The sequence below is a fragment of the Cyprinodon variegatus genome, unplaced genomic scaffold (assembly GCF_000732505.1).
Source record: "Cyprinodon variegatus isolate N-32 unplaced genomic scaffold, C_variegatus-1.0 Scaffold6, whole genome shotgun sequence".
Classification (NCBI taxonomy): Eukaryota; Metazoa; Chordata; class Actinopteri; order Cyprinodontiformes; family Cyprinodontidae; genus Cyprinodon; species Cyprinodon variegatus.
Genome location: NW_015150459.1, coordinates 2,061,401 through 2,087,467, shown reverse-complemented (window position 1 = coordinate 2,087,467; position 26,067 = coordinate 2,061,401). Strand labels below are relative to the sequence as shown.

At 36.4% G+C, this 26,067-nt stretch overlaps 2 protein-coding genes across 2 annotated transcripts; one reads left to right on the top strand and one right to left on the bottom strand.

Annotated features, from left to right (window-relative positions):
- The first annotated feature begins 251 nt into the window (after positions 1–251).
- Positions 252–11,930, top strand: LOC107084787 (cytochrome P450 4B1). Its single transcript, XM_015374796.1, has 12 exons — positions 252–487; positions 1,172–1,316; positions 1,399–1,443; positions 1,523–1,650; positions 4,983–5,107; positions 5,209–5,363; positions 5,463–5,569; positions 8,408–8,598; positions 8,728–8,861; positions 9,408–9,472; positions 10,816–10,898; positions 11,215–11,930. The coding sequence occupies exons 1-12, from the start codon at positions 296–298 to the stop codon at positions 11,390–11,392; spliced, it is 1,548 nt and encodes a 515-aa protein (XP_015230282.1). The 5' UTR covers positions 252–295; the 3' UTR covers positions 11,393–11,930.
- A 4,433-nt stretch (positions 11,931–16,363) lies between these two features.
- Positions 16,364–24,555, bottom strand: ppp1r8 (protein phosphatase 1 regulatory subunit 8). The gene is made up of 7 exons (XM_015374581.1): positions 24,476–24,555; positions 24,041–24,101; positions 23,604–23,757; positions 20,272–20,489; positions 19,364–19,508; positions 17,991–18,055; positions 16,364–17,859 (listed from the first exon to the last, which is right to left on the bottom strand). The coding sequence occupies exons 1-7, from the start codon at positions 24,523–24,525 to the stop codon at positions 17,503–17,505; spliced, it is 1,050 nt and encodes a 349-aa protein (XP_015230067.1). The 5' UTR covers positions 24,526–24,555; the 3' UTR covers positions 16,364–17,502.
- Positions 24,556–26,067: the final 1,512 nt, after the last annotated feature.

The window sequence follows — 26,067 nt, the reverse complement described above, 5'->3', positions numbered from 1 at the left end:
GTTTTTTTTTTTTTATGTAGAAGGAGTTTCCATAAAGCAATTAACTGTTTTGTTAAATCTACACAGGCGGGACTGAATTTAAATATTTTAAGTAATGCGGTTAAATTTTGAGGAATGTGTTCTCCACATTAATAATCGGAAAAAGGTATTTTAGGGCTGAAGTCTCTTTAAATATCCGTGAAGCGCAGAACCCGCCCTGACATGCAGACTGAGCGCCTCCCTCCGCCTCAGGCGCTCAGTCTGCAGACCTGCGCCGCTCATCTCCCTGCTACTCAACAAGGACATCATCTTCAGCATGGAGCTGACGGAGGCTTTCCTCAAATACCAGGCGGCTTGGCCTCACATACATTACTTCATCGCTGTTCTGTGTCTCGTCGCCGCCGTGTATAAACTGACCAACATCGTCCTGGAAAGGAAAGCTATTCTTCGGAGCTTCGAAGCCTTTCCAGGACCTCCGGCTCACTTTCTGTTTGGAAATGTTTTAGAGGTAACCTTAAGGCGCCCATAGAGGCAGCAGCTGCATCCTTATGTAACATGTTATTATGAATCAAAGTATCAAAGTTTATTTGGAGCATTATTGTTTTTACTTTTTGCAGTACTACCCTTTATATTCGATTTATTGTGTAATGCAGAGCACGCAAACAAACGAACTTATGCAGGGAGAGATGCAGAAAGATTAGAGTTTGATTAAAACCTTTATCATAAATATGAATTTAAATAATGGAATGAAAACAGGATGAGTAACGATTACACCTACTAGTAATAACAACAATAATTATAGTAGAATAAGAACATGTAGGATTTTTTTAAAGCTATTCCATTGTTACACATTCTTTACATATATCAAATTATCCTCAAATTGTGAGAAAAGTAGGATAAAGATCAGAAGATTGAAGATGAAGTGTTTGCTGTAAAGTAATTAAGAATAACCAAGGCTTCCTTCATTAACATTTGCTGTGAGTGTGATTTTTATTTTTATTTTTTGACTAGTAATGAGTAAATATGTAAAAAAAAAACAAATACATATTTCAAATATTTGATCTCATATTGCTGTTCCAATTAATGTAAAAAGAGAACCCATGTTCATAAACATGTCAACTTGTTCAGTATATCGTTGCATGCATGTTTGTTTATTTTTCTCATGCAAATTGAGTTTTTATTTGTCCTTCAGTTTAAACAAGATGGTACTGACCTGTTCCGGGCATTAAAGTGGGCAGAGCAATATCCCTATGCTTTCCCTCTGTGGTTTGGTCCAAGTGTTTGTCTTCTCAACATCCATCACCCAGATTATGTTAAAACTGTACTGTCATCAACAGGTGGGAGGATATTTCTCTATTTTTACAGTGCTGTAACCATGTAAAGCTGGATCTAACTAAGCTTTGTTACTTTTCCTAATAGAGCCAAAGGATGATTTTGCGTATAGGTTCATTGAGTCTTGGATTGGTGAGAGCTCTTTACTTTCTCATACTTGCTAGTTTTGTCTCAGTGCAGGATTAATAATCCTGTCTCTCTTTTTCTCTAGGAAACGGCTTGCTGGTGTCAAATGGTCAGAAATGGTTTCGCCACAGACGGCTCCTGACACCAGCTTTCCATTACGATGTTTTAAAACCATACGTGAACCTGATGTCAGAGTCTGCTCAAACAATGCTGGTATGTCATTTATTAATATAGTAGGCTAATTAAGCCTGTTGTAAATGAGGCAATGCCCAACCCTAATAGTACAAAGTTACAACTACTAAAAAATCCTGATTATGATTCAAAAGTTTACATTTATTTTGAATGCAATTTTTTTCATGCATGCTTTAAACTATACAAACCGTCTGTATATATCATTTATCATGTTGAAAACCCCAGGAAATTGTATAATAATGAGTGAAACAAGTCAAAAGGAAAAAAATAGTTAATTTAATAAACAGTTTTAAAAAATCTATTTTCATAAATTTGCACGCGCTGAAAACAACACTTAGTTAAACTGCCTTTTGATTCATTTTCATTATTTATTATATAGAGTCTATAAGCATACCACATTCTGACTTGGCAGTATGTATTTATGTGTGTAAAACTTATTGATTCACTATTTTATTCATGCAAAATCCCTAAGTTCCATCACAGTAAATGATGCAGTGTTAAAGTAACATTTTAAGAGTGCATTTGGTCCCACTGGGAATTAGTGTGGGACCAAATGCACTCTCAAAGTGTGACTTTAACACTGCAAAATTTTGAAAAGTAATCCTTCAACATTAGTTGAAGGATTAGCATACATCTTGCAAATTATGTTATTAAAGACACTCTTTGCTGGAATTAAATAAGAAGTTTTTGTAAAAATCTTTTACTTAACAGTGTTCAAACCAATGCAACCAGGTTGTTCCATATTTCTCTACTGGATTCATTTGTTTGTCTGTAGAATAATGCAGGATGTTTTTTGAACTAAAGATGGAAAAAGGTTTCATAAGATTTAACCCTCTGTAATTTGTGTACATTACAGAAGCTTTACATTTCCATAGGAATGTGTAAACTTTTTATTATATATTTTGTAGGGCAATAACTAAATGTCGCCTACAAAGTTGTGGAGAAATTACCTAAACATGTTCATAAGCTTCTAACATGAATTATTCTGATGCATTTGTTCTATATTAAACTATATTAAACACAGATTAAACCATTTGGTGCATTTCCATCCATATCCTTAGGCAGATTGACAGGACAACAAAATAATTAAATACATGATATGATATGTCAGCAAATTAAATTAGGATTAAGTCCAATCACACCTATGGCAAGCAGAGTAAAAAAACAAAGCAAAGCAAAATATCTAAGAAAAAAAAAAACAGAAGTTCCAGTTTTTGACAGATTTCCAAGTTTTGCACTAGATAATGATTAAAATTAGATTAAAAACCTGGAATTAAGAAATCACTGAAATCTGCTAAATTGCACTTTAGACACACTAATGAACTGATATTCACCTCCCTATCCAAACTAAAACAAGATTTGAAGTATTTGATATTATTATCCAATTTTTATGTATACATTTCAGCCAAGGTGCTCCTGATTTGGAGTTTTTCTTTCTTTTTTTTTTTCCTGGTCAACCCTATCAACCTTTCTTCCTTCTGACCATTAACATTTTTCTTCAAAAGTACATTTTTGTGCCATGTTCAGCATCCTTTTTGCTCTTCTGTAAGGTTCAACTTTATTTTCTGTGAATAAGAAGGCTGGCATCCCAGAGTGCTCCACATCTCTTTGGAAGATGGTTTCTGGATTATTCTTGAGCATCTGAATCAATATTCTCTCTGCTTCTTCTTTCAGGGAGACAGTTTAAGTCAGATGGTTGAAACGGAGACAATTTTGTGTTCTAATTAGTCAATGATTGCAAATACACGACAAAGCTGGTTTTGGGTGAGGATTTTGCAAACCAACGTTAAGCATCTCGAATGACCTTTACTAATCTTTAACTTAATGCTGTGGAAAACCGAAGGACTGTGCTAGGAATCGAACAATTTAGATTGATTTATGGTCAAATGTTTAGAGTGAATGTTGACTATTTCTGATGGTGGCAAAATATGTTCACTTTAACTAACAAATAATAAATAAAAAAAATAGGGATGCACGATATTGGGATTTTGGCCGATATCCGATATGCCGATATTTTAAAACTCATGTAGCCGATAACCGATATCGATACCGATGTTAAAGCTGGACAAAAATAAGTAGTCATTGAAAATAGCAGTTTTGTTATCCGTTTCTGACACTTTGAAAAATAATATACTCAAATATATTTTCATATGCTGATATCAAATTGATTTTTAAAAACGCGGTATCGATCTATTTTACTTTCAAAATCTCGTGAAATTTCATCGTTCTGTTACAAACTCTCGTGATATTTTGCAAATTCTTGTGAGATTTTGTTAGTAAAATAGATAGATACCGCGTCAATATATCAACATATAAAAATATGGCAAAATTTTGTGAATTTTCGGGGGATTTCGTAGCATAACGATGACATATAGCAATATTTCATTAGTAAAAGAGATTGATATGGTGTTTTTAAATGGCAATATATCAGCATATGAAGATATTGTGATATTTTAATGTATCAATATTTTTTCCCTCGTCTTTAGAAGTTTTTAAATCTGTAAAAAAGAAGTTTTTGAGAAAGAAGAAGAAGTAGTATATATATATTTTTTTTTTAGACTTTAGAAACTCAGAAGCTGATCAAATATCGGGTTAATTATCGGTGGGGTGGCCGATGTCCGATATTCAGTTTTAAGGCCGATACAGGCCGATACCGATAGGGGGCCGATTATATCGTGCATCCCTAAAAAAAATCATTTTTGGTGGATGTCAATATGTTTGTGCGGAGGTGGAGCTAGCAAATGTCACCGGGGTGGGGGCAAAGGAGACACAGAATGTCTTAGCAGAGTGGTAAAGCTGGAGCTTTCATTAAAGATGTTAGAGATCTCTAATATGTAAATGGAATCAACAAAACATAAACACCTCAAAAATTTTCTTGTCAATTTTATTTCATTTTGTCAGAAACAAATGACTTTATATTGTGTATAACATAAAATATATATTACAGTATATAGTATATGTCTTTAAAAGGTTTAATTTAAAGTTTGTAAGGGGCAGCTGGGGGGACATGGCTCCACAGCAGGGGGCAGTTCCCCCTTGCCCCCCCTGTAGATTCGCCCCTGTGTTTGAGTCTGTATTTATGTTTATGGATTAGAAAAAAAGCTGAACAGTTTTACAATAGTAAACCTACATTATTCCTTAAAATTTCTTAAGGGTTTGTCATCATTAGACTTTTGAAAAAGGACAAATAAATAAATCAACTAAAGCTCCAAATCAGTATGGAAAGCTGATGATGAGTTAAACTTCACACTGGAGCTGCAGTTTTAAGCCTCGACTGTTCAAATCTATGCTTGTATCAAAGTTTTCCCTTTGCATTTTGGGAAAACTGACATACTTTGTCTTTTTTTTTCCAGGACAAATGGGAAAAGTATGCAAACACCAATGAGACCTTTGAATTGTTTGAGCATGTCAGCCTTATGACACTTGACAGCATCCTGAAGTGTGCCTTTAGCTCCAACAGTAACTGTCAAACAGAAGGGTAAGTCTACTTAAAGTTCAAAACATCAGCTTCAGTTCAGTCCAGCTGTTTCAGTCCAAAGCAGATTTCACCTTTCACCTGATCCTGCTTTTGTGTGTCAGGGGAACAAATGCCTACATCAAAGCAGTGTATGAACTCAGCAATCTTATTAACCTCCGTTTGAGGACGTTTCCATACCACAGTGACCTCATTTTCCGCCTCAGCCCACATGGTTTTAGATACAGAAGAGCACGCAAGGTGGCTCACAGTCATACAAGTAGGATCTAACTTGGTTTAGTTTAAAACAAATAACTGCCATCTTTTTTTGTATAATTTGCCAATTTATAGACTAAAAAACATCTTTTTTCTTTTCCAGACGAGGTTATCAAAAAGAGAAAAGAAGTATTAAAGGCAGAGACGGAGCTCAGCCGCATACAGACCAAGAGATACTTGGACTTTCTGGACATTCTTCTCTTTGCACGAGTATGTGACATTATCTCACTTTTTTTTTTATTTGAAAAAGAGAAACAAGTCTAGCTTTTAATTGTTGGCTGTTAAGCTTTCTGAGGGCTGGCAAACTCTCCACTTCAGTTATAAGGTGTTCAAAGATATGAATAAAAACTACATAAATCAATACCGCAGGCATCAAGTTAGGGCAAATCTATTGGCCATTCTAGTAAAAGACCTTAAACTATTTAATCTCTTGGAAAAAAGTCCCACATCAAAACTGTCCCGTACTAAATCACCTTATGCTCAGTTTTGGTTCCCAGAAAAGAAATGGTTTCATATTAAAATCTAAAGCATTTTACTATTTATTTCCGTCACTCTGACCTTCTAGGAACCTAAATGATGAGTGATGTTATTGTGGTAATGTTAATATTTTACAAACTTCTCAGAGAGATATAAAATAGGATTTGAGATGCATAAAAAACCCTCCACATTTGAAAGGCACTCAGCGGTAAAGATGTAAAACAAATATATTTTTTTCAAAATTGAAAAATGTTAGAATCCTTGTAGTTGTTAAATCTCTCACAGAAAAATACAAAAAAGGATAAATCTATTTTTTTATCTTGCATACTTTTATATAGTGCACTTATATAATAAACGGAAAACCAAAACTTATGGAATAATATGCTGATGAAGGTTCTCAGTCATCCAGGTCATAGTCATTCCGTAAAAATTGAGAAAGCTTCCTGGAGAGGTGGCGAAACGTCTTCAAATCTTGGAAACCAAGTCCAGTGGATATTTTTTTAATTTTTACGGAAGGGTCATGGAATAATACAATACCTATAGTAATTTTTTATTATGAAGCCAAACTGACCTTTATTTTTATTACTGTAATACCATAATCTTCAAATTGATCAGGGCGTCCACTGACTTCCAACAAGCAATAAATTAGTTCTGATATCCTCAGTTTGTGTCATAAGATGGTTCCTGATCCCCTTTGCCTGATCGGAAACCATCTTGCTTTCACCCCCAGAACATTATAATAGAAGTTAGAAAAAAATCTCAGACACTTATTATTGAAACAACCATTATATACTATCTACATTTCAAGCATGTAATACTGTGTTTAAGCTACATGAGGGATCTGTGATGCTGTCGGTCTCTCAGGTGAATATATTTAAAGTACTGTTTGAAGTCTAGGAGTATTTAAATAAAAACTGCTGACCTTTACCACTAAGCTAAAAATGGAAGGGCATTGGGTCTGTTCATTGGACAGTGATTCAAATCATGTGACCAAATGACCACAGAAATGGTTCACCAGTATCTGAGTATACCTACTAATGCTGCAAGAAATATAGGCAAAAATGGGGAGAAGAGAAGAGAATCTAAATATATAATGTAAAGAATGCTGGATTCCTTTTCATTAAAATTATGCCTTTGCAAAAAAAATAAGGATAAATTCACTTTCTACATTTTACTACCAGGATGCCAATCAATGTGGCCCACACTGTATAAACAAATAACAATGAAAAAAGAGTTACGTAAAGCTGATAACAGATCAGATATTAGGTAACACCAGGTCACAGTGTTTAAAGCAGCCAGAATTTACTAACTAACCCCGTCCAGCACAGTAATGTCCTCTGCTAAAGCAGCTTTCAGCTACTTATTTGTCTCCCAATGCAAAAAAAAATAAAAAATCTGGTGGAAAAATAATAGTCATTTCTGTACAAAAGTTCCCTTTGCAACATTTCTAGTGTCTTTTAACTACTCCTACCATAAAGATATCTTTCAGATTAACGAGATTGCTTTCTGCCAGCTGAAGCTCAGTGGTATAAAGGAGATATGGGGACAATGACCCCATAGACTGGAGAGCTTTTACCACAGAGTCATAAAACAAAACAAATGGCACAACTGGTGCGATTAACCTTCAGGTGTGGTTTTAAAAGCGTGTTTTGTGTCACAGTTATTAAAAAATTAGTCAAGGGTCAAAACAGAGGAACCAGTTTTCGAGGAAGACATATAGTTAGATTTCTCAAAAACGTTTATTTTGAAAGGCGATCTGCAGTGAACAACGAGGGCGTCTGCAGAGAGAGAACACAGGTTAGTGACCACTTTAATCTGGCGGAGGATGAACGTGAGAGTCACTAACCTCGTCTTATAGTTGAGTCCGTGTCCAGAGAACGAGGTTGGTTCTAGTCGGTCGGCTTCCAACAAGATGCGGTGGGCTTCGCCCAGAAAGTTCCACGTGCTGAAGTCCCATAGGTTGTAGAAGAGACAGGAGATCAGAACAGAGCAGAAGAAGGAAGGCAGCATAATCCAGAGGTCAAAGCCAAAGCTAATATGGAGGACGTGCTCAGAAGTCCAGGCCAGAAAATCAGAGATTCGAAGAGGTACCGAAGGGAAATTCAGGACAGTGTCAGGAATCAGTTCCAGGATCAGTAAACAGGCAGAATCTGGCAGGAGTCTGAAGACAGGTCAGGCAAATCAGAACGGGAACAGGCGGGCTTACAGGTCCATAGGCAGAACGGGCCAGGATCAGGCAATCAGTAACACTCAGGTATGCTAGAGTACTCTCACCAAAGGCTAAAATAATCTGGCACTGATGATCGTTGAAGGATGGTTAAATGGAGGCTAAAGCAGGTGGATTAGATGAACGGTAATGAGAAACTGGGCGGAGCTAGACAGGTGAAGGAAATTAGTAATCAGGACAGTCATCAGCGCCAAGATCATGACAAAATTAGATGTTTGATATAACAGTAAAAAGGTTATTTTCGATGTAGTATCTTTCATCTCTATTATAATGCTCGGGTTAATGGCTTGATATAAAGGATAAGCAGAAAACAAGCTTTTTTCCCCCCATTATTCCAACATTAGGATGAAAAGCAGCAGGGCCTGTCTGATGAAGATTTACGAGCAGAGGTGGACACCTTCATGTTTGAGGGGCACGACACCACAGCCAGCGGACTTTCCTTCATCCTCTACTGCCTGGCCTGCCACCCAGAGCACCAGAAGCTCTGCAGGGAGGAGGTTTGTCAGGCTTTGCAAGGCAAAGACACCATGGAATGGTATGCACACTCCAGAAAAATGTCCCTTATGAAATTAGGCTTCTACCATGCCAGATTATTGGTTATATACCAACTATTTGCTGTTTATTAGGTTTCTGTGATTAAAATAAGTCTCTGTCTCATATTTAGGGAAGATCTCTCCAAAATACCATACACAACAATGTGCATCAAAGAATCCCTTCGCCTTTATCCTCCGGTGCCAGGAATATCCAGGGAGGTCACCAAACCCATTACCTTCTTTGACGGAAGAACGTTGCCAGCAGGTCAGTGACTTGCTGCATACATGATGCATTATGCTTTCATCAAGTATTAACTTTCTGACCCCTGCAGCCAGTTTTTCTTTTACAAAATAAGCTTAACATAAAGCTGCACACATTAACAAGTTATATAACGAAAGTTATTATATGAACATTTATTTCTTGCATGTTACAGCGCTGCATATTCTCTGTTTCTGTGAAGTTTAGTTCAAAGAAAACTTTTTTAAAGATTTTTTTACATTTCAGACATTCTGTGCGTTGTTTCATACAGATTTCTATAAAGAACTATGGGGCAATGTTCACATCCATAAACTGATCCAAACAGGGTTGTTAACTCATTGCCTGCAGCTTTGCACTGATGTATTAGGGGTTTACTTTAAAGCAGGTTTGTAGAAGGGGGGAAATAAAAAGATAGAAAATAAAAAGGCACACAGTGGGGAAAATCTGTCCTGTTGTGTTTCAGCTGAACCGACGACCTCTGCATGGCCTCCACTCCCATGTACACGTTTTATTGACTGTCCTAACTGATTATTCTTCTCCTCCATTTTAAAGGCTCTCACATTGGAGTGAGTGTGTTTGCAACTCACAGAAATGCAACAGTCTGGGAAAATCCTAATGTAAGTTTATTATGACCATATCTAGATTTGGAAGTGGAAAAACCTAGATAATTACTGGATCAAAACTATACTTTGTACACCATTTTTTATTTCATGACTATTTTCTACAGTTTTGATCCAGTAGTACTAGAAATTCATGGTTTGATACATTTCATCAATAGAAAAAAGTCAAATATATGTTTTTATCCTTTGATAAGAGAATAATAACAGCCACTCAAACTGTATTAGGCAGATTCTAATATCTGACTGTACAGTCAGTTGATAGCTGATGCATAGTTGTATGAAAAACTACAGTGAACTGGTTATTCAGCTTCCAAACTTCCCCCTGAAGCATACGGTTTTATGTTTCATGGTGTAACAAAAGAAATCTGATCTTAAATTCAATATTAAAAAACTAGTTTAGTTAGTTTTTTCTTCTCTTGTAGCAACACAGGTGCTACTAGTGAAACACTTATTTCATGGATGAACACCTCTGTTAAAGGAAATATTTTACCAGTGGCCTTTAAACAGGCAGCTTTAGTTGCCTATCAAAATGGCATCTAATGATATTAGCTGCCATTGATATTTGGTTCCATCCAAGCATGCATTTACTATCTCTACCTAATTATCTGCTAAATACATCATACACTACACATAGTATGACATGAGGAGGCTCCGCTAAATCAAACAACATATATATTGGTGTAGGAGGCCAGTTTTGATCCAAAGGCCTGATTAGTCATAATGCTCCCTCAGGGAGTGAATAGTGAAAACACACATAGGAAAATGTTAGCACAATTAAGGTCTTTTTTTTTTGACAATGGACAATTGAGACAAAGTTAAGATGTTTCTTTTTCTTCCAATATGTGCAGAAGGTTGTTATGAGAGAATTCAACACACCTTATCAGTGCAAACATTGCACAAAAGCAGTAAAGCACGGTGGGGGAATGTTGGTGTGGGATTGTTCCATAGATCCCTGCATTTATGGACTGGAGCCTGAACTCCTCTGTATAAAAACATATTCTAGAGTTAAATTAGAAGCCAACTAACAGATTAGGTTTGGACAAAGTTCTCCCATGGTAAGAGAAAAAGTTGGCGAAGCCATTCTAAAATACAAAAAATATAATACTTCAATGTATTGCTACCAAAAGTAGTTATGTAAGCTTTTGTTTTCAGTACTGAAATGTAAGCAATGTTTTTTTTTGCATGACTTCATCTTTTTAAGTAATAATGTACTCTGTTGTTTTGTGCACCAAAAATATGGTTTAAATTAATTTAAAATTTCTGTTATGGCCCAGTACTTATAACTCTTCTTCCTTATGCCTGCAGTAACCTCTGATTTTGTTTCTTTTTTAACCTTATAGGTCTTTGACCCGCTGCGTTTCCTCCCAGAAAATGTTTCCAAGCGGTCGCCTCATGCATTTGTCCCTTTCTCCGCTGGACCAAGGTTTGGAAACACCCACAATTTGTTTGAAAGATCTCAGTTAACAAGCATTCTCTTTGTCAGCTCTTTTCAGATATCAGTCTACAGTTTGTGAATGTGTAATGTAGCGCCCACACCTAGTTTTATAGGTAAAATAAAAGTTTTGTTGTTATGGGCTAGAGTAAAGCAGGGGAAAGGTGAAGTGAATGATCAGATTCTTGATCTGATAAAGGTTGTTTTGATCTGTGACCTTCCTGGTTTACATGAGCAGGTTGATTTCCTCTAAATTTATTAAACTAATCATATTATTTTACTCTTTTTTTATGTTGTGTTCCTTCAGAAACTGCATCGGCCAGAATTTTGCTATGAATGAAATGAAGGTGGTGACGGCCATGACGTTAAAGCGGTATCAGCTGATAAAGGACCCCGAATATGAACCCAAGATTATTCCAAGATTGGTTCTCCGCTCACTCAATGGTATCCACATCAAGATCAAACCTGTGGAGCAGGAAGAATGATGGAAAGAATCCACTGTTGGATTTAAAGGGAAACAAATCATTTGGGATAATTTAATTTGTGAAAAACGGAAGTAAATTTTGAATTGATCTTACAATTTGTTGTACTTTATACCAGAATTAGAACTTGATATTGATCAATTTAGTGGAAATGTTTGGACACTTTCCTCTGCAGAATAGTTTATTTTTCACTGCACATGTGAAAAATAAACTCATAGGATATTTTGAGATTAGCTTTATTTTGAAGCACAAATATGTGATTATGCTAAACCAGACTGCTGTAATACTGTGAATATGTCACTAAAACAGTTTATTTACATACTATATTTCACACAATTCATAAACAGAAAGAAATATATATTATATTTCTATAGTTCTAGATAAAACAGATGAAAAAATAATTAGAAAGCAAATACACAGTGATGTATCTGTCATGATTTTGACAGAGAAATACTTTTAAAAAGAAAATTAGGAAGTGAGATCTATACACTATGGAATTCCCCCGGACTAGGATGAGATTCCAAATCATCGTGCAGCTAATAACCTCTTTCTTAGTTTGTTTTTAATAAAATTTGATCATACTTTAATGTCCAAGACTTGACTGACTGTTTTTTTTTTTTTTTTTTTTTTATGTTTCTAATAGCTAGGTGTGTCTTTTAACAGGGCAAATTAACAAAGTCAATCATTCAACCCTAATTAACATTGAAAGTAAGCAAGAGATTGCAGGGCTTTTAAGGCAACATTACAGAAAGTGGTAAAGAGATCTGCTCAAGTTCCAGATCTGCATGCTCCAGTCCAGGCAAGCAGGAATCTCTACCTAGTAAAAAGAAAAAAGGTAAAAACGTACCCTTCTACATCTCAGAGATCTGACCCAATAACATGATCTGCAGAGCTGTTAAGATCAACATGGCTCTGTAGAAGAAGGAAAAAATTCAACTGAACCTTTCAGACCCCAAACCCAGAAAGGTGTTAGCAGCTTAAATCTTTGAAATAAACCGGAAAAAAAAATATTTTATGCAGATAAAGACATTGTAACTATTACTTTGCATCGGACTGGTTGAATTGCTCAGCCTTATGATACATATCAACATAGTTTAAAATGTTTTACATTTAATTAGGCTGTTACTATCATTGCTGCCAGGTTTACACTGGTGAAACAATCTAGAATTAAGTCAAACTTTCTTAAATTAAGTGTATTTACCGTTAATTTGAGTAGGTAAATGAGATGGTTTGCTAATGAAATTAATATTTATGCTTTTAAAATCAGAGCTAGATAATATGCACTTGAAATAAAACAATGCATTTTTTTTCTCATTTTAAATGTCTCACTTTCCTCCTCAATTCAAGAAAAAATGCACTTATTTTAACAAAAAATTACTTATTTAGATATTACTTTTCTGCACTGTAGGTAGTAGCTCTCTGGATTATCTAAGTTATATGTACCTATGTCTATACTTTTTTTTAAGAGTGGCAATAGAAATTCCCCAATAAGAAATAACCAACAGAAACAATCATAAACAGGTTTCAGGTATTACAGGAGACAATCGCCCCCCCTTAACGGCAATCCCCCGCCTTTAACGACCGACCCTCAGAATCATAGACAGGTTTCAGATATTACAGGCTAACGCTGAAACCAAAAGACCCATTCATCGGTTACCATTTGCATGTTTCCAAGCGATACAAGGCTTTGTCTATATAAGACTCAAACTCACTGCGGATCCAGACATTTGAATTGAGAAAGCTTCCTGGAGAGGTGGCGAAACGTCTTCAAATCTTAGAAACCAAGTCCAGTGGATATTTTTTGAATTTTTACGGAATGATGTAAATCTAACTAAGCATTTGTTAAATCATACCATCCTTTTTGACATTTATAATGGATCCAAATGCAGGCAGGCAGAAGCAGCACTATGAGTCTACATCTAATTAATAAAACACAAAACATGTCAAGTTTAGCATAAGGTAAACCAGGCTGGCATGGATATGAAGAGGCTTTGCATAAACACAGCAGATTAATCCAGCTTGGGATGAAGATAACTAAAGAGGTATGTCAGTGAGAATGATGGACATGATACAGGTGGACTTATAAGGAAAACTCCAAGCACTTAATGAGCTCTGAGAAGATCACAAAACAGGATCAGGAGAAAGTTTAAACTAACATACAAAAAGAAAATGAAAACCACAGAGAAAAATCATAATGGTGATTTTTAAATTAATAATCTATCCCATACATCCCATGCACACATTTTACATTAAAGGCCCTTAGCCTAGGCAAATGCTACTTTCAGACCACAAGTACTGGAAGCAGCAAAAAAGCTTCTGCTGCTTAATTTTTGATGCTTGTGCACATTAAGATCAGATGTCCAGTAAAGTGTGTCCAGATGTGACTCATGCTTATGCTGCTCCTGTGTTCAGAGGGCGAGAGCAGGTCTGCTATATTTGCTGTTATAAGTGGGTAAAAAGTCGTTTTTAAAATGTTTTTAGGGGGGAAAATTGCATCTGTGCAGTCAGTTCATCAAGATTATGATCCTGCCTTCAAATATTATTTCGCTGTCTGAGCCGCTCTCATCCCCGTACACTGAGCGGCTGTATGGTGGTGATCTGTGTCTGGAAATCCCGTTCAATGGCAGCCTCTGGCCGGGTCGCCTGATTAACGGTTTTCCTCTATTGTTTGCAGCGGCTGGAATGCATTTTTCACATATGTAATCCAAACCTCAGGCACCAGAGTAAAAAAAGTGAACATATGTATCCGGCATGTTTCAACATTTCAAGTTAATTTAGGCGTTAATAAACTGTGGGGAGTGATCATAGCGGTCTGCATCAGCAGCCCTGTGTCTGTCTCCCTGCCACCTCCCAGATCAGCTTCTCTGATTGGTTGATGTGGCGCCTCGAGCAGCAGAAGTTCAATTTTCCAACTCCAGCAGCTACTGCGCTCGTCAGATGCTCAAAAGCTACTGAGGTGCTGCTCAAAACGCGCTGCAAGAACTTTTGCTGCGCCTTGATGCACATCAACCATTGACTTTGCATGTAAACTAGCTGCTTCTGCTGCCTGTAGCGCGTGCGGTCTGAACATAGCATAACAGGCCCTGGGGGCTCTTGTCACCATTATCTTTGTGTGAGTGAGAATTACGGTAACCTTCAGATTCACAACTGCATTTAAATCTGGTTGTGGAAACACTTCAAAACGGACTGTTGTAACAGCGTAAACCACAATCTTCAGTTGCAATGGTTCACACTCTATTCTCTCATGTTGACACTCAGTGCAGACAGCTAAATAACTTAAAAGGTTTAACTTAAAGTCTGTTACTTTGTTACAGACTGTGTAACCTTTTGTATTTACAATTTCTACCCATCCCACAGCTGCAAGTTAACTGACTGTGTGTGACCCATCATCAAAGTGGTTAAATGTCTCACATTTCCTCATTTAAATGAGGTCAGGTGTGAATGTTTAACTACATGAGACAGTCTTAGTGACAGGAAGCCTGAAGTTATTCACATTGTTTGATCTCAAGTTATTACACAATCATTACAAAACTAAACAGCCCACCTTGGAGGGTATGGAGGACTTTTAATAATACCTGAGAACTGGAACATGTGGCATGTAGGTCATGTCTATGGTGAGGCATAGACTGAATGCTGAAATGGGATCTTAATATGTAAAAAAAATAAAACGTTGTCACCCTATGGACATTTTTACAATCATATTATTGCAAATTATCTTTTTTACCAAATTGGCCCTTTTTAGTCTCTTTATTTTTCTTTTTGAAATACACAGTGCACATATCATGAATTTGTTCAACTTTACAGTGGACCTTTACTAATCATATATCCCCGTTATTTTACTGTGGTGTGTTCACTTTGGAAATCCGCTGAATTTTCACACCTTGAACTTAATTATTTTGACACGTTAGCACAAACCTAATATTTTATTGGGATTTTATGCCATAAATCAACACAAATCAGAGTGTATTTGTGCAGCAGAAGGAACATTTTGTGCACTTTTTAAAATAGGTAAATAGGTAATAGAACATTTCATAGAGGTTTTGCTGAAATTACAGCTAGAAGTCGTCCTGATTGTCTGTTGACCACCTTTTTTTTCCTTACTTTTATTCTGCTTTTTTTGTGATCCAATTATTTTATGGGTTTTAACAATGTTTTTGACTTTATCTGTTTTTTTTTATGTCTCTTCTATTTTACTATCTAATACATGTAAAGCACTTTTGATTGTGCTATACATATAAAATGGTCTTGCCTTACAAGGAGTGAAGTTTCTGGCCATTCTTCTTTGCAGAAAAACTGAAGCTTAGTCTGATTGGATGAATATGAATATGTTACATTCTATTTTCAAGCCTTTTCCCTGATTCTCAGCTCAAAGTCGAACACATGACTGCTTTATTCTTAACGCTGTAGCTCTGATTGTATCTTTAGGGCTGTTGTTCTGAACCTCTTCCTCTGAACTCAAACATGTTATTTCATTATAGCCCTGGATTTAACTTAATCCATCTTTGCATCAAATCTGACAAGTTTCCTTGTCCATCCTGAAGGGCATTCCCTGCACGATACTGCTACCATTATGATGATAGCAAATTCAGGATGGTGTGCTCTAAGCTTTGAATTATCAGCGTTCTACATGTAGGCAAAGCCAGAGGTCTGACAACACCAGAACACCTGCTACTGTTTGCTTTCCAAAACTGCTAACAGGACTTCTACGGATTCAAGAGGAAGGCAATAAAGTAATGAGGCTGAGGTAATAAAATGGTAGCAGGGTTATCTAGATTTTCACACAGCATTGTTAAAGTGGGATCACCCCGTCACAATGTAGGTCAACGGTTTTACTCTTCAAATGAAACAGACAAGCTCATGAGTCAAAATTAGTTTCTGATTTTATTTACAGTCATTTTACAAAATCCACACAAACAATGAAATGGAAAGTCACTGCTGCGGTTTATAAAAATGAATCAAGTCTTGTTTTATGTGGGGGAGGAATAAATTATCAGCTGCACCCAAAGATCCAAGAAAATTATCTGTTTGTTTACATGTTGCAGAGGCCAGTTGAAATTTTACAGGATAATGTAAATACTACAAACTGTTCTGAAAGCTGTTGATCCTTGAAGTTTAGCTTATTTTAAAGGATAAATCCTGCAAAGCACAACTACAGTTTTATTAATCATTTTCTATCTGGGCCCCTTACACATGTGTGTGTGTTTAGTAAATTAATTCACTTTCTAAAATGTAACCCTTAGGTTGAGTTGGGAGGTTATTTTTATATATATATTAGCTGCTTAAAGTTAGCTAAGAATGACGTTATACAAATGATGTTATGCATTGCAACAGTCTAAATCTGAACATTCTGCTATTAGTAACCTTTATATGATACTCATTGGTTATTGTGCTAGTGTCCAATCTGATATAATTGTACTTTGTAAAAGTCCACGTAAGTAGCAAATAAAAAAAACTTGTAAAACGGATTGTATTTACAATTCATTTGTTCTGAAAATATGTAAATAAATTATTCAAAACCGAATTTCACAGAAACGTGTAAAGTAAAAAAGGCATGGCTTTAAGCAGCAGCATCTGATTGATAACGGACCGTTTGCTTATGTCACCACCTAGTGGCGTTTAGGCGAAATACAAGACACCTCAGCTGACAAAAGTTGAATAACATTGCAGAACCTGGTCCCATTCTATTAACATGTTTTATAAAATCCAATGCAGCTCTTTATCAACAAAGGTTCTTCTCACTTTTAAAGTCTGAGGGCTGACCTGATTTCTCGCAGTAAGATAATAAAACAACTTTTTGCAGACCTTTTTTAATAGTTTTAACAATATTCTGAAAGACTGAAAAATGTTGGAACATGTAAAAATACAACTTCACATCAATTCAAAAGGTATTTAACACATAACTCAATTGTTATAGCCTATAAGAGCCACTCTAGTTCATACCATTGCCAGTATTGAGCTGTAAATAAAAACATAAAACTAAACAGTTCTCTGTGGTGTATTTTTGCACTCTTGTATAACAACATATAAAAGAAGTGAAGAGCTCCACCTCAGGCAGGTCACAGTCCCTGGTGTTTCTGCTGGGAACCTGAGAGTCAGCAGTGTTAAAAAACGGGTTAAATGAGAAGGGAAGGGGTTGGTTTCTTCCCCGGCCAGGCCTCTTTTGCGTATTTCTTTTTCCGTGGCTCGTTGAGGGTGGTCTCTGGGAGGTACGGAGCTGTGACCGGTGTGGGGTTGAGGGTGATGGGGGGCTGGGGAGCCTCTGGGGCCAGATCTACCTCTGGTGCTGGGTTGGGGAAAGGTAGAGGAAGCCCACCCTGCATGGCAGCCCCTCCTGGAGCTCCTGTTGGCTTGTTCTCATGGCTGGTGGGAGGTAAGTCCCCGTAAAGGCCTCCACCTAAACTGTAGGCATGAATGCGCTTTGATGCAAAGTCATCCAGACCCAGTGTGTTCTGACTATCAAATCTTCGTTTCTGAAAGACGGAAGATGGAACAAAGACTTCACAAGCCATATACATGACTACCAATGTATTCACTCTACAAAGAAGGCTCACTTTAATCTGTCAGCTGAGTGGATCATGTTAAATGTAAAGAGAATAAATACCTTCATGGGGATGACTGCTGTCTGCACCATATTTCTAAAGCGTCCAACCGAGGGGTCTATATCTTCTGTAAGTATAGAAAAAACAATGATTACACTTTACTGCACAGAGCATTAGTCTAACTTATTAGAAGATTTAACCTGTGGGCTAATGTGCAAGATCCATGTTATAATAAGAGTTCAATCCAGCAGAGATGGGCAGTCTATTCCAATCCGATCTTTATGTTCCAAAATATGATTCCTCAAAAAACTAATTTACTCTTGCCATCTGCTGATATTTAGTTTCATTTGGTCACAGTCAGGAACCATGTTCAGGGTTCCTACTGCATAAGGCAAGTTAAATTCAAGACTTTTTAAGACTTTTTAATGCCACTTGAAATAAAAATTAAGACCAAATTCACGGGAAACAAAAGAAAAACCTGCTTGCGAGAACTTTACCCAAAGGTTTATTTTAACATAAACCACTGCAATGTTTCAAATTTTGAAATGCTTCCCATACAGGAAGAAAGCTAAAAACACACAAATGACAGATATATTTTAACAATTATTTAACTGAATTCACAAACTTTGTTTTAGCATGGAACAAAACAAATCAGTTTTAAAGGCACAACATAACCAGTGCTAAGTCTTTTTTGCAGTTATTTTTGTTTATATCGTTTTCTTAGTATGTTTGATTTGGTGATAAGTGGAGGCGTTGCAGAGACAAGGGTGGAACAAAACTGATAAATACCGGCTGTTTCTCTGTAACTTGATTTTGACGCTTTGTGTTTCACGCTTCGCATGCGTGACTCCACTGCCTTAATTCCCATCGTTCCGAGCTTGAATCGCTTCTTGCACAAAATCCACTGAGCCTCATGTATGTTCCCTGGTTTTAGCCATGGAGAAAACTCTTGGCTGGATAACCAATTTTTGTTACATTTACACTTGCTCATGTTTTCCAGACAAAAAGTTAATGGCGCATCTCCCAAATGTCCCGGCCGCAACAACGCTTTTATTGGTTCCGCTATCGGGACGGAACCAATAATGGCGAGCTGTTTTTTTTTTTTTTAATAAAAAAAAGGTCAATTTTAATGTTTTATTTAGATTACAAAAATAAATCATGCTAAAAATAATCCTATTTATGATGTTTTAAAAATTAAGACCTACGAAAGACGGATTTAAGTTATTTTAATACCAGTTAAGGCCTTAGTTTTAAGACTTTTTAAGGACCCGCGGGAACTATGATGTTAAAGACACCAAGTGAAAAACCAATATTAATTATATACTAATATTTACCTAAAGTTTAGATCTCTTTTCATATTTCCTTACTAAAAAATAGGAGTTGAACTATCCTAACAAAAGCATTCATTTCTACTTGAATGTGGTGTTATATTGACCTGGATTAATGATAGAGTCCTCTTCACTGAAAGTAACTCTGGAGTTCTTGCGTTTCCTCTTTGGCCTCTGGATTTCCAAGTTGCCTTCTTCGATTGTCAGGAGGGAGATACGCTTGTTGTGGGCTGTATTAAATTCTGTAAGGTTCTGGATGACCAAAGAAATCACACACAAAAAAACGTTAACTGACCATTATACCACCATTCTGTGACTGGGCTGGATGAAAATACAAAGTACTTTATAAATAAGGAAATGGGGAAAAAACCTCCAAGCTGAATGTCCATTATAAGTTACAGTTTATTCAAAGATTTATTTCCACTTAAAATATTTTTTGTTGCCTTTGAACGATCTGAAATCATTACTTCGGTGGATCACATATACATGCAGGTGTTTAAGAGGTTGTCATCATCTTTAACACTAAGTGTTAAAGATGGGAAAGAACACACTTGAGCATAGCTGAGTTGCAAAGCGCTTTAAAGAAACTACAAACAAATAAAAGTAAAACATACTCAGCATTGCAGTGGAATAAAGGGAGATTTAGGTTAAAAAAATAAAAATAAATTAAGAGTTGATGCCATAAAAACTATTCTGTAATATTTATGCTGAAAATCAGCCCAAAAATCAAAAAGTTTTATTTTTCCTTTCTGTTTTTTAATTCACACATCAGAAATAGAAAATAATTTTTTTGCATTTAGAGTGAAACCATGATTTTTATGCTTAAGGTTATCAGACCATCAGAATTTCATACCAGCCCATGCCTACTTATAAGACTCCAAAAGAAAAAAAAATGTTGGATGGCAAAAGGCAAAGATAATAGCCAACAAGTTAACAAGGAACTTTTAAGTATTCAGCCCAATGACCCCAGTAGAGTTAACTACCTACTTTATACCACTACTAAATAATAACCTACCTCTAGCTCTGTCTCCTCCTCTGGAAGTCCAAGCAGTCCTTTGAGCTCTTCTTCATCCCCCGTCTTACTGTCTCCTGTGCCAGTGGTGCCTTGGGTCTGGGGCTTCTCTCTTATAGTGTAGGTCCTTGTTGATGCCCCAAAAGATATTGTAGAGTCTATAGGAACCTGCTGAGGCTTGTGGGGTTCAAGGCGAATATGCCCAAGGAAAGTACCATGTGCTGAAATTAAGATATTGAATGTTAGGAAAACCTGAAATCTGATGAAAAAAAGTTTTGACATTAGATTACACATAAATAAATGAGAATCATCTTAATGTCTCCTAAGACTGTATTCTAACATTATTATAAGATCTTGCATTCAGCTCATTTACTATTCTGGAAGAATGTCAACCAAGTTTGTCAGCTTTCAAGAGATGCAAAAAGAAACTGCAGTTTTCAGTTTGATCAGCCCTGATGGGACACAACTAAACATATAAAATTAGAGCCACAAAGTAAAATCCACTTTTTCCAACAGTGAACATCCCATAGAAAACACTGTTTGGTGCAGCAGGGAGGAAACTCTATTCTCTTCAATATTACAGAGCTGTAAGATATGAGAAATATCATGTGATGACAGCTTTAGTAGTGAAATATTGTGAAAAAAAAAAAAAAGAGATTTATGCTTCCCCATTCCTTCTCTCTGGTAAGTTATCTGCATCTAGAAAGCAAACTCTACCCGGATATGCTGGCTATTCATAAAGGACACACAAGAGAACCAGACATCAAGAGCCAGGATAATGCTGAACATACTGCAGCCAGGCTCTGTTTTATCTTTTATCACTGAAAACAAACCAAATTATTAAATCAAAGTAAGCTGTCAGTAAATATGTACATGTTTTTTTGTTTGCATTTCTTACTTTTTAATGCATCTTCAAATCTTAAGAAGAGGAGAAGACACTGCCATTGTGGGATATTGTGTCTATTAAATGTGTATTTAATACATTTCAGAATGAGGCTATATTATAACATTAGTAGAAAAGGTGATGTGATGCACGTTTTGGAAAACGTCATGCGATGTGGTGATGCTACTCGCCAAATGCAACTTAGATTTTTCATTGGTCGAGTTAATGCTAGAGCATCATTCGCCGCAAGGTGAGTAAACGTTTGAACCAAACTTGTGCTTCAGTCATGTCCTTATTCGCCTGACACTCTGATTTATGACAAAGATGCGCAGGAAAAGGATGAAATTATCAGTAGTTGTAAATCTATAAAACTGGAGAGCATCCGTGAACACAAAGGCAGTAAATGTATCAGGCTCCGTTTTTGAATGGTTTAATTTGTGGCAACTTCATCAAATAAAAATATTTTGCATTTGCAATCTTTTGATGAAATTCTAAATAACTTTATTTAATAAAAGCACATAACATTTTCTGTCAGTGATGTTGGCAGATGATGATGATGTTATAATATCTTCCCTATATTATAACTTCACTAATATATATAATCAATGTTCTAACCTTTTTATATAATCTGCATATAGCTTCTATATTTATTTATTTCATACTCTCACAATTACTCTCCGTTTATATTTACCATTTATAGTCCATACTAGGGGTGGAACGGTTCACAAAATCCAAGGTTCGGTTCGGTTCAAGGTTTCGTGGTCACGGTTTTCGGTTTGGTTCGGTATATGTTTATTGTTACCCCGAAATCTCATAAAAATTGATGAAATTAATGAAAAAAAAAATGAATTGTAATTATTTTTAATGATCCGCGGAAACCCTGGATCATTTCCGCATGTTTTGCTGCTTTGAATTTAATCAGCTCGCGCATGGCCTCTAGGATCTCCAAGGAACTCTGAGCGGAGCAGACGGGAGCCACAGCGGAGGCTGTATGCTTTGCTTTGTGCAGGCGGTCTGGAGCGCAGCGGAGCGGAGCGCTGACGGAGTATGTGGGATTTCGGGGTTAGCCTGACATGTTGGTCGTGTTGCTGTTAGCATAATCAACACGTGTTGCACAATGCTTGCACACTGTTGCACTTTTATCCACAACTTTCTTTCCGCCGTCATCGTAGGTCACTCTAAATGCAAAGCGGTCCCATACAGCAGACCTATAAAGTGCTGCTGGCGCAACTCCTGTTCTTTCCCACTCGCACAACAACTGATTTTTTTTCTGCTACACCCAGCTACGCTGCTTCCCTTCTTCTTCTTGTTTACTACTGGTGTTTGGCTTTGGTCGCAGCACCGCCACCTTCTGCTCAGGAGTGTACACGCTTCGTCTATGAGAAAAAGGAGCAGCGCATGAACCGACAGTCAAACCGAACGGTTCGGACGGTTTTCATAAACTGTTCCATCCCTAGTCCATACATACACAGTTTCTGTATACATGTAAATAAATATTTAGATCCTGTATAGCACTTCTGGATAGATGCAAACTACATTTCGTTGCTTTGTACTTGTAACAGTGTAATGACAATAGAAAATCCCTTTATTGTCCCACAATGGGGAAATTCTGGTGTTTACAGCAACAAAGGGATAATAGAAAGAAATGTCACACAAATGTGTACCTTAAATAAATGTATGTGTATACATAATGTATAATGTGAATTGGCTAATTCTGGTGCAATGCTTTTTAATGCACACTGTCCCTGTCATATAAATATTCCACTGTAACTTTGTTTGCATTTAACATACCTCCTTGGTGAAATAAGATGTTCCTCAAGAATATGAGAGCAAATTTTTTTTTTCTTTCGGATAAAAACATACTTGGCCGGTAATTAATTTATCTTCGGGTTCAGTTGGCCCATAAGTCAAAAAGTAAATTTTGGACCCTGGATGCGTGCCTAGTTTTTTTTGCTTTTTAAAATCATTATATTAAATAAAAGTAAAACACAGCTTATTGGTTATAGTTTGCTAGATACTTAAGTGCATTTGTTCCTGATAAATAAATAATGGTTAATTGCAGGGAGGCTCTAGTTACAATGCATATATAAATCATTTAAAAAATCAACATAGAGAATTAAATCACAGCTTTTTATTGTTTATTTTTAATTCCCTTTGGTCAGAGCTATGGCTGAGGGTTACTAGATGTGGAAAAAACTTTTATTGTACTTTTCTTGTACTAAATGCAATCGATCAATTCTTTTTAATCTACTTTAAAAAAAAAAAAAAAAGATATATTACGGTACTTTAATTTCAGACATTACTTCTTAGAGCTGACCTGAATTCAAAGTGTACTAAGAAAACATATTTTAGATCAGGTTTTAGATCTTTTTTCTTTACAATTTAGCCGCACATTATCCAAAACAAAGAAAATTTTGCAAAAAAAAAAGTGTAATTATGTGTGATGTCTTACTGCTGTTTAGGTCAATGAGGAAGACTCTTTTTAGATGTTTGTGGTAGACTAACGCTGCATGAACCCGTGAGCAGGACTGATGGTCAATGGTGAAGTCACACCAGTCAGGGTTCCTTCCAAACAGGTAAAACTTCTTTTCATCTATGATCAGTTTCTACAGGGAGGGGAAAAAAGAAACAACCTGTGTGAATAAATCCCTGAAAACACATAAAATCAGCAAAGCATGCAGCATCTGTGCCTCTGAGTTATAACTCCTCGATGTTGCTTTCACTGAGGGGCTTAAATCTCATGGCTGATGTTGCTCTAGCACCGTTTGAAGCTGAGCAGCCACAGAGTAACCCCTCATATGGGACACGACAGACTGTCAAGCTCGTATCTGGTGCACAGCTTTATAACTACATGCATTGAAAAGGTAGATCTAGAAAAGATTTAGTTACCTCTATCAACTTGTCTCCTTTCATCACGTCCAAATGGAGACCTGTGGGCGGTTTCCCTGCCCTGCAAGCAAAAGGTTAGACACCCTATAAAGATTGATTCAGTCAACAGGCTGCAGAAGTCATGTTTATCAAGACGAGGAGAAACTCTGCAAACAAAGTATTTCCTATCTTGCCCACAATTGTTTCTTCAATTGGAAAAAGGATTCATCTCATCCAAAACTCGATGCATTGGTCATTTTGGCTAATTCACTGCCAACATCATTGACGGGTTAGCCAGCTAGCCTAACATGATGCTAATGCTAGCCACAGAGATGGCGAGCTTTATCTGTGATAAAAACGTTCATATTTAAATTTAAGTTTTTCATCGTGTTCATCTGCAACAAGTACGGTGTTAGAAACAGCGCGAGGCTACTTTAGCGTGTGCATTTGTCTCACCATGATGGGCAATCAAAAGGAGGACCGTCTTTCACTGTTTTAGTCGCCATCTTGCTTCAGCGCATTAAAGCCGAGGCGCATTCTGGGAGAAATTTGCTGTGGGCTTATGGGACTTGTAGTTGTAATCCTATTAACGCGTAAAATCACGCTTTTAGTAAAGGAAATATAGTTGGAAAATGATATAGACAGTTTAATTTCATTTTCCGAGGTAAGTATTTTTAATAAAAAAAAACACAAATTAACAAACCTTTAAACAGCAATTATCTAAAGAAAAAACCTAGAAGTCAAAGAGAATTAAAGAGCAAAATGAAAAGAAATGCAAACATATTATCGCTCCACTTAACTTTATTTTATGTTTCAATTTATTCTTTAAAAACGTGACATATTGTTTTGTTTGAGAATAACTGATAAATGGGAGGAAAATAAGAGCTATATTTCAAAACATTTAAAACAAACAAACAAAAAGAAATCTTAAATCAATGCATTTTCCCCCCAGTCTAATTGGTTCCAGACTTTGTAGAGCCAGTGTTTGCTGAAATTAATGTATGAGTATTTTACAGTATCTAAAAGGTTTCCACATCTAAGGATAGAAATATATAGGCCTAGCTATTTTTTTTTAAACAGTGAGGCTCAATCAAATTAGATGGCCATCAATCCAGGTTTAAGCCAATACACCTTTTTAAGACTTGGGCTGAAATTTGAGTGGACATCTCTATTACTTAGTATGATTCAAACTGAGTAGAGTAGATAAAAAATAAAATGATTCTTTAATGTGGCTCAGTGGGAAAAACAGGTGCATCAGCAGCAAACTGACAAAGGTAAAACATGGTAACAATTAAAACTAAAACAAAAGCCTGTCCAATAATGGCACATTTAATACGGTAAGCTATTCCACCTCTTTCCCACGCAAATTAGCAGGCTAAAAAGGGTTTTTCAAACACGGGTCGACTTGCTAACAATCGGCATTTGACTCCCTTCCCATTGGCTAAAAAGCTGGTAAAAACCTGATTGTATGTTTTGGATCATTTCCCCTCTGAAATATTAGCCCCTGTCCCAGTCAGAGTCCAAAAGTTTTTTTACAGCCTCTAAAAGATTTTTTCTTCTCGTATTATGCTCTATTTAGAATATTTCTTCTCTCTTTAAATCTTGCAAGATGCCATAGAAAAGCATTCCCACAGCATAACGCTGTCACCAACATGTCTTTCTGTGGGGATAGTGTCTTCAGGGAGACGATCAGTTGCAGCTCCTCCATAAGTGCAAGATCTGTGGAGCTCACATTTTATGTTTTTCCTACAAGGAGATTCTTTCACCTTAGCTTTAAATGCTTCAGACTAAACATGTAGAAGAAAAGAGACAATAAGTGGCAGTAAAAAAATAAAAGATACCAGTTTCTGTGATTGAACTGAGTAGTGAATAAATAATTAGCCTGTTTTTGCTTTTGAACATTTTTAATTGATCTTAGCTTGAATGAAACATCTCCCAAAAAAATCTAAATTCTAAAAAGAAGCAGCAGAGGTCCCCAACTTCTCACTTATAACACCTAAGTATAAAGTGCAACTGAAAGAAAGATTTAATAATAGTTTGAGTAGATC